Source organism: Aphidius gifuensis, linkage group LG2 (genome assembly GCF_014905175.1).
Source record: "Aphidius gifuensis isolate YNYX2018 linkage group LG2, ASM1490517v1, whole genome shotgun sequence".
NCBI classification, from domain to species: Eukaryota; Metazoa; Arthropoda; class Insecta; order Hymenoptera; family Braconidae; genus Aphidius; species Aphidius gifuensis.
Genome location: NC_057789.1, coordinates 22,165,663 through 22,180,779, shown reverse-complemented (window position 1 = coordinate 22,180,779; position 15,117 = coordinate 22,165,663). Strand labels below are relative to the sequence as shown.

The 15,117-nt window shown below is 29.0% G+C and overlaps 1 protein-coding gene and 1 pseudogene across 1 annotated transcript; one reads left to right on the top strand and one right to left on the bottom strand.

Moving 5' to 3' along the window:
* Positions 1-444: 444 nt before the first annotated feature.
* On the top strand, positions 445-1,826 carry LOC122850530 (annotated as a pseudogene).
* Positions 1,827-6,105: 4,279 nt separating this feature from the next.
* On the bottom strand, positions 6,106-6,885 carry LOC122850529 (SET and MYND domain-containing protein 4-like). The gene has a single exon (XM_044149659.1). The coding sequence runs from the start codon at positions 6,883-6,885 to the stop codon at positions 6,106-6,108; it is 780 nt and encodes a 259-aa protein (XP_044005594.1).
* Positions 6,886-15,117: the final 8,232 nt, after the last annotated feature.

Here is a 15,117-nt window from a genome sequence, read left to right as displayed (position 1 = left end):
ATATAATAATAAAAATATAACTGAAGAAAATATTAGAATGGCATTATTGTGGTTGTCAAAGTTTAAAAATGTCATCAAGGTATAACAACAACAACAACATCAACTACAACAACTTGCTGGTTTAGAGAATACTTTGGACTTAATCAAGAACTACATATAGAGCTTAATTGTATTCAAGATGATTTACCAGTTAATATGACTACAGATAAAAATCTTTTTGCAATTACTGGATCATAAATTAATTTTGTAAATATCATTAATTATTTGGATTAATTTATTAAATTTTACATTATTATTGGTGAAATATATTTTTTAATTAAATTTTGTTTAATGCAGATATTTCAATTACAAGTATTGCCACCGTCAAGCAATATTACATTACCATCTGGACAAGTAACACAAGTACTAAAAGTATAACAAATTTATCATATTCAATCTATCTACATGAGTCCACAAACAACAAATGATTAAGAAAAAGATTTAATTATACAAAATAGAATACGTCAATTAAAATGGGTAACATGTCATAAGCTGAAAAAAAAAAAGGTGACAGAAGAGTATTTACATTACCAGAAATAACTCCATCTGAAATAACATAAACAAGTATTAGTGATCTTTTAGTAACACATCCATATTTTATTTCAACTATCCAACAAATTTAGCTCATTTTTTGGTATCATTTTTGGACAATAAACGTCCATCAGTTCGTGAAAAAGTATTTAATTGTGTAAAAAATATATTTAAAGATAATAAACGTGGTAAATTATCACTTGTTATTATTCGTAAATTAAACCAATATATTAAATTACGTGGTCACTTGGTTCATACTGAACTTGTTAAAGTATTATTGTCATTGAGAATAAAAGATATTGATCTTGATAAAAAACGTGATGATGAAATGACACAAAAAAAATTAATGAGCCATCAACAACGTATACTTTCATTGAGTAAACGTGAAAAAAGTAAAAAATTAGAAGCTGTTGAAAAAGAGCTTGAAAAGTTGAAGAACAAAAAATATTAACTGAAATAACAAGTATTGTATTTACAATATATTTTAGAATGTTAAAACAAGCACCAAATAGTCAAGTTTTACCTATAATGTTTAGAGGGTCTAGCTAAATTTGCACATTGTATTAATCTTAAATTTTATCAAGATTTAGCTAATATCATAAATACACTGATGGAAGAAAAAATTTAGGTTTACGTGAACAATTACATTGTATACAAACTGTATTTACAATATCGTCTGGACAAGGACCAGCATTAAATATTGTTTCATACAGATTTTATGTACATTTGTATAAAAATTCATTATTATCAATTAATGCTGGGAAAAATCAACAAGATTGTCATATGATCATTGAAATATTAATTCAAGTGTTGATTAATCGTAGAAAAAAAAAACACAAAATCGTTTAATAGCATTTATCAAGAGAATCGCACCAATGTCATTGCAATTACAACATCATGGATCATTGAGGCTACTTGGTATTATTAAAATAATAATGCTAACAAAATCAATTGAGGGACTTTTTGATACTGATGCTAATTCTGCTGATGGTTTTTATCAACCAGAACTTGATGAACCAGAATGTTGTGATGCATATTGTACATCATTATGGGAAGTTGTTGCATTACAAAGACATTATCATTCTGTTGTACAAAAAATACCACGTAATATTGCAGCTGGTATACCAATAACTGGTGTTGCTAGTTTACCACCAGAACATTCTAAATTAAAACCCAAAGATTTGTATGGACAATTTGATCTAACTGGGTATTTGATTCATCAATTGAATCTACATGAGTCCACAGACAACAGATGATCAATTATTAATTGTTGTAATAATATATTTAAATTATTACAATTATCAGTTCGTGGACCAGCATCAGCTGATGAATTTTTACCAGCTTCAATATTCATTGTGCTAAAAGTCAATTATTGAAATGACAAATGGTAATCAAGATAATAACATTAAAGATGATAAACAACAACAAATTGAATCACAACAACAATTACCAAATACGAAAGAAATGTATTTGTGTTGATGAGAATATGTGTGATGATGAGAGTTAACTACTACCGTGCCTTATTATACATCAAATATTTTGTCCCCTTCCGTCTCTAATCTTTTAGAAATTTAATTAAAATATGATAGAGTTGAATGAAGATGCTGAGGTTTAGTTATGATTCCATAGATCGATGTCGAGCTTTTTTTAAAAAAAAAAATCAGATTTTTTCATTGCGGTAATATATATTTAAAGCATAATTGATATTTACGGTCTTTGCGTTTTTATCAGTTTTTATCAAATTGACCAGATTTCTTTCGTTCAGTTGGTATAAAACTTTACAATTATTTTTCTTTTCTCTCCTAGACGTCTCTTTTTTTTAGTGTTTATATTTTGGCTGCACTGCCAATATTAATTTAAAGTGGACATTTAGCTTTCTGAAATTTTCTTTTTCAAAATGACTGTTGCTATTTATATTTATACTTCTTTCATAATTCATCTTCATATGTGCATCTATTTTTTTATGTTTTTTTTTCTTTTAAATAATGCTAAAATGGCTGCGTGCAATAGAACTCATATTTTCTTGATTTTTTTTTTAACCTCATAAAATATACTAATTAAAATTTCAAAAATTTATATATTTAAATAAATAAATAATTCTTATAAATATTAATTAAACAAAAAATGAATTGTATGAAAATAAACTTTATATTATTTTTTCATTCATTCATTACGTTTTTTATAAAAACAGGAGCTTTTACACAAAATAATCGGTTTTTGTTTATTGTCAAAAAAAGAAATTCGTATTAAATTACAACATTTGTACCTGGTAGTAATACTGAATTTTAATAATTGATTTTCAACAGATATGTACAATATGAAGTTGATGGAATATACGTATGGAATTACCATATAGTACAATGTCTGATGATGAAATGCAACAGTTGGGCATCCCTGGTGGAAATATTTCTTCGAATTTTCTACGAATTTTTACAACATTAACCCATTCGAGAGTTTCGGAGTTATCTCTCAATTTTTCTTCGAGTTTTTTGGCCTTCGGAGAAACTTCTCCAATTGCTCGAGAACTTCTCTTAAAGTCAACCATGTGTTAACATAGTTCCAAAATTTTCTTTGAATGTTTCTCCGAGTTTTTTTGAGCTTCAGAGAAGATGGACTATTGGTAGAAATAATTTATAGATTTTCTTTGAACATTTTTCGGAATTTATTTAGTTCTTCAAAGAAGCTTCTTCGATTGTTTGCGAACTTTAGAAGAACTATTCAGAAATTTGTAAAAAGTTCGTTGAAATTCGTAGAAGTATTTCTACTATGAATTATTCGGCAAGAAACCTTAAAATATTTCCCGAAGCTCAGACAAATAATTAAGAGTACGGAGAAAACTTTCGAAGATTTTTTAAAATTTTTTCTCCGCATGGGTCAATTTCGTAGAAATTCGTTAAAATTCGCAGACAGCTCTTAGAAAATTCGTAGAAATATTTCTACCAGGGATACCAGCATTACAAGAGAAAGGTTTATTATTTCTTCGGGTAATTGGACGCGCTACGGAATTTGGTCGTGAATGTTTACAGCTATGGGGTTATGATAGAGTTGATGAAATAATATCCCTGGTGAAAAAAAATCTGGCAAATTCTGACAGATCCTTACAGATTCTCGCAGATTTACACCGGTTTTCGGAACAACTGCCAGATTCTGCCAGATTATTTTTACCAGGGATAGGTTAAAACAAATCAATTACAAAGAATAATAAGAACTGGGGCGCTATTCTTGGTCCCGTATTGCGGGAGTTATTGCGAGTCTCGCAATAACGATTCGCCGATAAGAAATATTATTCGCGATAGAAAAACATGAAGGCGCTTTTCGTTGCTTTCATGTAAATTTTACCTTATTTTTGCATTTGCATACCACAATGGCAGCTTCACATGAAAGCAACAACAAGCGCCTTCATGTTTTTCTATCTTAAGATAAAAAATATTTTTTGTATGGGGTAGTCTAAAATAGACAAGCTTTAAACACCTTGTTTATTTTGATGATCAGGACGTATGATATGTTGTTATTTTTTATTGTAAACGATCAAAAGACACTACAAAAAGATATGATATCAAACAAAAAACAAAAATAAATTTTTGTACAAAAAGGAGAGTCAAGTATTCGAAATTGTTATTATTTTTTTTTTTAAACATACAAAAAAAGAGAAAAGTTAAGACCATTCATATGGGTCAATGATTCTTAAAGAAATTAGTACTTTTGTACTTGACTTTTTTGATATTCTCTTTTTTTGTATGTTTAAAAAAAAAAATAATAACAATTTCGAATACTTGACTCTCCTTTTTGTACAAAAATTTATTTTTGTTTTTTGTTTGATTATACTATTTTATACAAGTTTTAAAAAGCTCTGATAAAATTAAAAAAACATGTTCTGAAATTAGTAGAGACTTTTTCAAAAATATTTTAGCAACAAGTAAGTATTCCAATTTTTTTCATTGACATAAACAAATTAAGACTGCTTATTTTAAATACAACTAAAACTTGTTATTCAACTTTGATCAATCTGTTCTCATATAATTATTGTATAAAAATTTATTGATATTACTGAAAAAGTAGAAAAAAAACAACTCAATTTAATTATTCCAACTTACTTTAATTATTGGACCTAGGTGAATTCAGTTCCGTGGTACCCCATGGTTACCCCCTGGGCCATTGTTTTCCGACCGTTTATATACATTAGAATGTGTACCTGGTCACATCTGGTGGAACTGAATTCACCGTTTCCCTAATTATTTGTTTAATATTTTTATTTTTATTTTATGAGAACATGATAATTCAAGTTGTTGATTTTGTCTTGCTCATTAAATTAAAAATAAATTAAAAATAAACAATATTGTTAAGAATCTGTATCTTGTTTTTTTTTTTTGTTGAAAATAATTATTCAAGAGTATCATAAATTTTCAGTAGATCACAATACAATCCTTGGAGTGATATATATAATAATGACTTTTCCTTACAGGGACTAGTGATGTATTGGTACAACTTATCATTCATCTTACCCAAATCATTTTTAATTGTTGTTAATTGTTTAGCATTTTTGGATGAAAGTATATATCTCCACTTTTTCAGAGTTCCCATCATACGATCCAATTCTCCTTCTATTGTTGTCGGCAACATCATACTCTATTAAAGCAAATAAAAGATAAATAATTTTTAATATTACTAGTTTTAAACATTAAAATTTTTAGCAGAAATAAATACCCGATAAGATGAAACGTAATCTATGACTGGCCAATTTTCTTTACATGCTGTACATCTACATGGTACAAGATCATCAGTAGTGGATTTTAAAAACGAAAATCGGGTGATTTTTGTAACTGAATGATATGAGCCAATATTTGTCATGAGTATCTGAAATTAATTTATAATTATCAAAATTTAAACAATAAAATAAAAGTATAATTATTTTGAGGCTTCAATAAGTACCGGCTCTCCTTGCTTAATTGGTTGGCTGGCGAAAAATCCAATATTTGAACCCAAGTGATTCCAACGTACATTGGGATCACAGTTTTTTTTTATCACCTTTGCAAATGGTACCATGACATTTGAATACACAAGACAACCATCAGGTTGTTCCTTACACTGATAAAGTATGTTTAAAATGTAATATGTCATTAGAAATATGAAAAATAATTAATTATATAATAAAAATTGAATAAATATACATACAAATCCAGTATTACGTTGAACAATCATCATATATCGCAATACTAATTCTCCCAAAATTAATAATTTTTTATCTTTACTCTTGATCAAATCTTTTAATGTCATTTTTTGATCTAATATATTTGTTTTTTGACCAAAAACTGCAACAATCCAGACTGCAACCAATGCATTTTCAAATATACACTCACATGATACTGGTTCAAAAAAATCAAGACGATGAAAATTATCAGTGGTATTACCATCAAGAATACCATTGGCAAATATTAATTCTTTATTTTTCATCGAGTCAATATTATCGATTTTCTTTTTTAATTCAATTAGCCCACCAACGGTGTTTAATGTTTTAAAAAAAAGTTTAACTGTTAACTAATGGCCTGGTGTAATTTGGTCAGATTTTAAAAGTGGTCCAAATACTAAACATTCAATGTTGTGATAACTATTCCACGCTTTTTTTTTACATATATCAGAACAATATATAATAGCTGAACAATTATCACATGGTACACCAGCCCAAGTTGAACGACAACAATGCCAACAATTAGTAAAACGTAATTCATCACTAACAGTTGCTGCAAATGGTTCAGAAATGTAAATAAATTCACCAGATTTAATATCTCTTGTTGCAACAATATGTTGATTATTTTCATTTGTTTTTTTCAATTCAACTGCATCTGATGCACCAACTATTATTGCATTATCATTTTTTATTTCTGGTATAAATTTAATAATTTCACGGGGTTCTGTAAGCTCATCGATCATCCTTGGATACTCCTCGATGATGTCGTATGTTGGATTATATTTTTTTAAATAAGGAAGCCACTGGATTGCATTAGCTTTTGAAATACCTGTCTCAATGTGTGAGCTTGGTTTCAATGCTTTGGAACACAATGATTGACGTAAAAATAATTTTGTTTTTAATTTATCTGGATAGTCTGATTCTAATGAACGTTCAATGTCAAGGAGACAATCTTCATAGAGTCTTGCTTTGAATAATACAGCTGAACGATTCGCATAAGCCAATGATAATTCACTGGATCCAGCTGGTGCATAGGCAATACTCTTGGTGTATGCTTCAATTGATTTGCATAAATAATCTTTATCTTTTGCTGTAGTGTATACTTTGTTACCTATTTCTTTCCAGAGCATTGAGTTACTAACCGTTTTGTCAAGTTTATCATGACTTTCGATAATATATGAGCCACAACTTCCCCATGTCACTTCTGAATTTACCTTTAAAATGTTTTATTCTATGAATATTTTTATCTGCAAAACTATTATGTCATAGAAGGCGGTTGATCAAATACATGACTACAATAAAATATAAATTTTTATTTATAAATAAATAACAATAATAATTCTATAAAAATAAAATTTATATTTTTCAAATATTATAATGCTTTTTGATTTTATTATTATTGCAATATATATTATTTGAACAACTGATAATTGCAAAATGAATAGAAATTCATAAGAAACAAACATCAATGAAAAACTTACTTGATTCCTCAAGAATACAGTAGGCCATGTCCTTGATTTCAGAGTCAATATTATCGATTTTGTTTTTTGGCTTGTCCCTGATACGGTCTAATTTGTCAAATGTCCTGATTTTTAAGAGACTGTTCATAATTTTAAAAATTTTTTTAATATAATTTTTTAATAAATATAAATATAGAATTTATCATTATCAGAACAACGCTAATAGCTGATATCACATTGAATACCCCAATTATTGAAATTAAAACATTGTAAAATGTAATTCCTGCCCTATAGGAGTATAGATGGTTCCGATGCAAAATTCACCATTTAATAGCGTTGGGCAACAATTGTTTTATTTGTAAATTTTGTTTCTTGCTACTTAATTTTTAGCGCAAATTAATTTTAAAATGAATAAGTAATTTCAAGATCCTTCCTACAGCTTATTTTTCCATCCATACTAAATAATATAAAAATGTAATTTAATATTTTTGATAGTAAGATTGAGTCGATTTTGGGCTGTTAAATTCAATATTTTGTTAAATTTTAACAATTCTTAAAAAATAAAGTTTAAAAATTAACACATTTAAAAAAAGTGTTAAAATTAATATTCGAAAAATGTTAAAAGTTAACATTTCAAAGTATGTGTAATTGATTTTTATAATCCATGTTTTTTTCTAAAAAGTTTTAAATTTTGCCATCAAAATGTAAATTCTTCAAGAAAAATGTAAATTGTCTTGAATAAAAGTATTATAATATAATTATGTCAAAATTATTTACTCAATCTTTAATTATAAAATTACAAAACAATCACACAAAATATTAATAACATGATCTACAAATAAATTTATTTGTAGTAAAATGGATATATAATATAAAAAAAATTGACATAAACTAGCAAAATCATAGGTTAGGTATGACACATTGCAACAAAAAAATAAATAATTATTTTATTATCGAATGGATATGATCCTCGATAAAACAAAAAAGATGAACCAAAGAATAAGTTATTTTTGTAATCCTTAATATTTATATATTATTTATATGTACAAAACTTATTTCAAAACACTATGAAATTTTACTTATTCTCCACTGGTATAGTTGAGGAAAATAATTAATTTAACTCTGCAAAGACCTGGCGGTAACATCTCTCAAAACTAATTTTTATTGATTTGAAAATGTCAAATTAAAATTTTATAATTTTTTTTAAGTGTTAATTGTATGTGTAAAATAAATTAACATTTTTAAAATGTCAAATTTACATGGCGTTCTAATTTTTGATTTTAGATATAAAGATGAAAATGTTAAATTTCCATTTAACACTTAAAAAATGCTAAAATTTGACATTTTATTTTAAATAATTAATTTTTACATTTTACATTTTTTTTTTTACTGTGTAAATAAAAAGCTATTAACAAATGGCTGAAGAAAGGATGTGGCTTGCCAGTTAATTTTTTTAGCTAAATTGATTCTTCAAAAATTAATTGGTAAGCATTTTTTCTATAGCTTTCAATTTCCCTGGTAGAAATAATTTATCCGGATTTTTTCCGGATTTCTCCGAATTTTCTACGCAATTCACAATTGAGACTACCGGAGATATTAATCCGGAATTTATTCGGATTTTTTCCGGATTTTCTTGGAAGAAAATTCGGTTTTTATATTTCGTATGTGAACTCTTATTTCTGGTTCTTTTATTGATTTTTCTATTTTTTTTGTTGGTTCTTTTTAAGCGAAAATTCCGGAAAAAATCCGGAGATATTATGAACTACTGTAAAAAATTTTTCTATCGTTTGTGTAATTTTGATGAATAATTATTGAATAATTAAAAGAAAACAAGTGAATAAATAACATATAATCAAAATAAATGAATTGTTATGATTATCTACTTGAAACATAAATTTATAGGTGGAGGGGGTAAAATTTTGGAGTGGGAGGAAAATGTCCTGATTTGGCTTTTTCGAGATATGGTAACCCTATCGGCGGCGTTTCTTTGAACAATATGATAATCATGCACTGAGAGAAATATTAACTAAGAATTACAAACGTAAAAGAAAAAATTACAAAATAAATAGTAAAAACTGCGTTTTCCCGTCATTTATAAGAATTATTCGTATATTGATAGATAATTTTTACAATAAAATTATGTAAAAATCATTGATTGATATATACTTAAGCCATAAAATTTACACAATTTTATTGTAATTTCTGTTTAAAAAAATGACTAAATTCACGACACAAGTAAATTCTAGCAGACTGAGAATTTACCCACTACCGGTTTTAGAATTTACGGAATTTACTAAATTTTATTACAAATTTTATTTAAAAGTTGGACATTTTTTGTGTTAAGTTGGGCAGTTTGTGCTAGATTCACGGAGAATAGCAATCAATTCCCGGCAACATTTTTTCTTTTCTGTTTACACGCTCAAAACTCGAAAACTAATTGTTAAATAGAAAAAAGTTATTCTTGATAAATTGTTTAGAAATAAATAACCAACAAGAAACCTCGCTTAACCCCATACCTAGCTTCAACAGATAAGGCTGTAGAAATGCTTGAAATTACATGACAGTTGATAAAAACAAAAAAAAAAATGAGGCCAACTTTTATGAAAATCGTTTTCATTTGTTTATTCAACAAATTATAGTAGAAAAATTCTCGAGTGGAAATTTAGTTAAGGTTCTGATCAGATCCTGATCAGGAAACCTTATTCAGGATATGCTCAGGTTTCCTGTTCCTTTTCTGAACAGGAAAACTGTGGGAAAAAATCAATTGATTAAATATATTTATCCTGATAGTATTCTAGTCAGAACCTGATCAGGAAAACTTATTCAGGATATGCTCAGGTTTCCTGTTCCTTTTCTGAACAGGAAAACTGAATGGAAAAAATCATATTTTTTTTATTCATTCACCCTGATAGTATTCTAGTCAGAATCTGATCAGGGAACCTTATTCAGAATATGTTAAGGTTTCCTGTTCCTTTTCTGAACAGGATTGAATAAGGTCACCTGACTTAAGGAAATCTTCAGGTATCCTGACCAGATTCAAGCCAGAAATGAGTCAGGTTTCCTGAATAAGGAATCCTGATCCGTTTCCTATCAGGTTCTCAGGTCAAATAAGGCATCCTGAAAATTTTTCCACTCGGGTTGTTTAAAAAGTGTTTATTTAATACTAATGTTGATAAGTTTTCAGTACTAGTTGAAGAAGAAGTAATTTTTTTGTTTCAACTAACAATTTTAATGAACATATTTTTCTAATTTTTAAAGCAATTGAAGATAAAAACAAAAAACGACCCATACCTGGAATGAAAAATTTTGATCCACCCAAGATCGAGCTTCTTAAGCCAAAAAAAAAAAGTATCTATCAAAATTAAAAGTGTTTTTTTTTTCATTATTTATAAAAAAAATATATAGCTTTATCGAATTTTTTTAATCTTTTTTTTAGCCATAAATGCAAAACAAATTTGAATTTAAAAAAAACCATACAAATAAACAAGTAATTCAAATATTTGTAAAATTGTTAATTTAGTTAGTTATATTTTTTTTTTTGTAAATGAAATGTAAATATATATTTAGAAAAAAATTTTGTTATTACAACATGTTTGCGCCAGGATGTGGACTGTATAAAGGGATGAAATAAATGTGACAGGAAATGATGAACTTGTGGTTAAATAATAGCGTTTATTTAATAGGGAAAAATATATACAAAAGGGTGATATTACTCAATAAATATACTCTGCAAAAGGTTGTATACCTTTTGCCCAACGTGAAAATAACTCAAAAGTAATTATACTTGGTGTGTATCACCAGGTATAAATGGATGAAAAATAATGTGGTGTGTAATGTAGAATAACCAAAACGCAAGTGACTCCAGAACGCTGCTTGGAGACTTGCTTGATGTCGAACTCGAAGTTGGCCGGAGATCCTCGATGATGAACGAGAGACTCGAATAGTTACGACAACGTACGGTGTAAGCCGAGCGTTGTTGTGACGACATGAGAGTTTCTCTAGTGTGCGCTGATTGGGCAGTGAAAAACAGAGATGCGCAGTGGTTACTGGTCATCTCTGTGACGACACACATTAGAGGAGCTCGCGTGAACACAACAAATAGTTCTTCTAGAACTTAAGAATTTTTTACATAGATGTTTTAATATTGCTTGGTTCACTCGTGTCCATTGGTTGATAGGCATCGTCCATTGGATTTCGTACATTACTCGATGTTTTCACAATTTTTCCAAGGCTGCTAGCTATGTTTTCTATAAAATTATATCATTTCTGTTTTTATTAATATGTTTTCAATGTTTAATACTAATTATGATTCATATTAAATGATGAAAATGATGAAAACTTGGCAGTCAAAGTCGGATTCAAAAACATCTATTCAAGAGGCACGGTAGTGCCTCGAGTCGAGTATGAGAAAGAAATATATATGTGTTGTTGAGAATATGTGTGAGATGAGATTAACTACTACTACCGTGCCTTATTATACATCAAATATTTTATCCCCTTCCGTCTCAAATCTTTTAGAAATTTAATTACAAAATGATAGAGTTCAATGAGGATGTTGAGGTTTGGTAATGATCCCATAAATCGATGTCAAGCTTTTTTTTAAAAAAAAAATCAGATTTTTTCATTGCGGTAATATATATTTGAAGCATAATTGATATTTACGGTCTTTGCGTTTTTATCAAATCGACCAGATTTCTTCCGTTCAGTTGGTAAAACTTTACAATTACTTCTCTTCTCTTTTTTAGTGTTTATATTTTGGCTGCACTGCAGTATGTTATTATTTGTTTGTATGCATGACATAATACCTCTAAACTAATTTGACAGCATAAATAAATTGTTTACTCTACAAAAAGATGTGATATCACAACAAAAAAAAAAAAACAAGTTTTTTTTACAAAAATAGTGTCAAGTATTCGAAATTGTCACTAATTGTGTGTATATTAATTAAGATGTGTGATAAGAAAGAAAGATATTTTGACGTCGTAATAGTCTGAACTATTGAAAATTGTAAACTTGACCCCACCTGGTTTTTCCAAAAAAATTACAGTATTTAATAGACATATATTTTACATCAGGTGGTCTTAAAATTTTTTTTTCAATAGCTCAGACTTAATTACAACGTCAAAAATATATTTCTTTCTTGTCTTTCTGGTATCACATCTTAATTAATATACACACAATTAGTGACAATTTCGAATACTTGACACTTTTTTTGTAAAAAAAACTTGTTTTTTTTTTTTGTTGAGATCTTCTTTATATCACAAATTTGACAAATCAAAAGGTCAAATTATAATCTTTTAAATTTGAAAATTCAAATAAAATAACATTCTGTATGAGATATCGGAAAAAAAAAATGTTTAAACTAAAGTAAATTTATTTTTTTTTATATTATTATTTTTAAATATCTCCATTTTCAAGGTCAACAAAATTATTCGATATTTTTAATTTTTTTAATTTTTATTTCAACAACAATTAACCACTATAATTATAAACAATTTGTAAACTCTGTAAAAATAAAAAAAATGCTCATTATAAATTAACAACAAGCCTGATAAAAAATTCACATGGTGGTTAAAGCTGACACTTTTTATCGTCTGATATCAGTATATTGATTAATGTAGACTCATTATAAAAAATTTATAATAATGATAGTAACAATAAATAATAAAAAAAGACTATATAGAAAAAAAAATAGAAAAAAATAGTGTGTATCGGACAGGCTTAATGCTCAGGCATACTTTTCATCGTTGAATAGAAAAAAAATACACAAGAAAAAAATCCAGATAAAATAAAAATAGCAAGATAAATAAAATATAAAAAATAATAACAACAACAACAATAACAACCAGCTTGAAAAATAAAAAAAGAAAAAGATCTGGTAACGTTTGTTGGGGCGTGTGGCCCGCGTTACCTTTGAAAATTAAAAATTTTCAATACTCCGGCTAGGGCCGTGTTGTATTCTATTGGTTGATAATAAATTTCAATTGTTCAATTGTAAAAAAAAAAACATTTTTTTTTTTTTCTCATTTTTTGGAGAAAAAAAAAATGGCCGAATAGATAATGCTTTTCTTTATTAGGGGCATTAGACTTTTTAGAGCCGCTTCTTTTAAGCCAAATCTGAAGTCTTTACGACAATTAGTTTAGAAGATATGAACGTTTTTTTTTTTTGGGCTAAGCCTTTCGGCTCCTAGCTTCCGTAAAAAATTTACAAAAAATTAAGAAAAAATTTAGAACAAGTTAAATTTTAGTATGTCCAAACTTGTACATATTCTAGATTTAATTTATATTTGTTCTAAATTTTTTCTAAATTTAATTTTAGTATGTCCAAAACTGTACACGGAGAGAATTTTCCCTTTCCCAGGTAGGAGTTCTCGGGCTTGAACAACTGTGTCAGGCTTGTGCGAGGGTCGTGTATCGAGCCTGGGGAGCACAGGCTTGACACAAGCTTGTGCCCATTGTTTTCTCCGGCCTTACACGAGCCTCGTTAACACAGGCTTGACACAAGACTGTCCCCGTTGTCTTTAACCGGCCTCACACAGGCCTTAATAATTCAAGCCGGTGTCAAGCCTGTGTTTTTTGTTTTCCCCGGCCTCACACGAGCCTCGTTAACACAGGCTTGACACAAGACTGTCCCCGTTGTCTTTAACCGGCCTCACACAGGCCTCAATAATTCAAGCCAGTGTCAAGCCTGTGTTTTTTGTTTTCCCCGGCCTCACACGAGCCTTGTTAACACAGGCTTGACACAAGACTGTCCCCGTTGTTTTCAACCGGCCTCACACAGGCCTCAATAATTCAAGCCGGTGTCAAGTCTGTTGATTTTGCGTCCCCCGGCCTCACACGAGCCTTGTTAACACAGGCTTGACACAAGACTGTCCCCGTTGTTTTCAACCGGCCTCACACAGGCCTCAATAGTCCAAGCCGGTGTCAAGCCTGTTTTTTTTGTTTTCCCCGGCCTCACACGAGCCTTGTGTCAAGCCCGTTTTACCAAGCCTCACACGGGACTTGACTTGTGCATATATTCAATTAAAAAAAACAATTAATTAGATCTATAAATTGTAAATAGACATTTTAAATAAAAATTATTAGGTTTTGACTATCGTGCCAGGCTTTTACAAGGACTGTGTATTGACTCTCGAAAAAATTCATTCATATAACAAATCTTGACTGACTCTTTCATGAATCCCCCGTGGTCGACTTGATAGAGCATTGGAGTTCCACGTGAGAGACCTAGGATCGATCCCCCGTTACGCCGTTTATTTTCGTTCATATAATCATCGTTAATTCAAATTGTATCGCGTAAAAAATAATAATGTCAAATTAATAAATTAATAATAATTGTTTATTTATATTTTTTTATAATTTTTTAAGTGCAAGCCTGGGAACACAAGACTGTGTCAAGCCTGGGAACACAAGCCTGTGCTAATCCTGATACACTAGTCCGACACCAGTAAATACATCGTGAACATTCCAGACTTGACACAGGCTTGTGTCACAGGCCTGACACAGGCCCGAGAGCCGGGTAATCAGGCTTGTCCCAGGCTTGTGCCCGTCGTCACTTCCTACCTGGGTTATATTTAAGGGAATTTCCCGAAATGATCAGACGTAACAACTTTCACGAAATTTTTACGGGAGTTTCCTTAAATATTCTTGTGATTTCATGAATATTTTTGATGACATTGAAGTAAAATATTCGGTTTTTTATAAATACGGTAATTTCCCTGAATTATTCCGGGAAAAACTGAACTTATTATCGTTATTACCGAATTTTTAAATGCAAAAGAACGAACTTTATTAAGGAATTCTCTGAATTATTCTGATCGATACATGCATGACCTTCAGAATTAAAAAAAAAACAACATTTTTTTATATTCGTGGGAGATTTACCTGAGTTTTTACGTGATA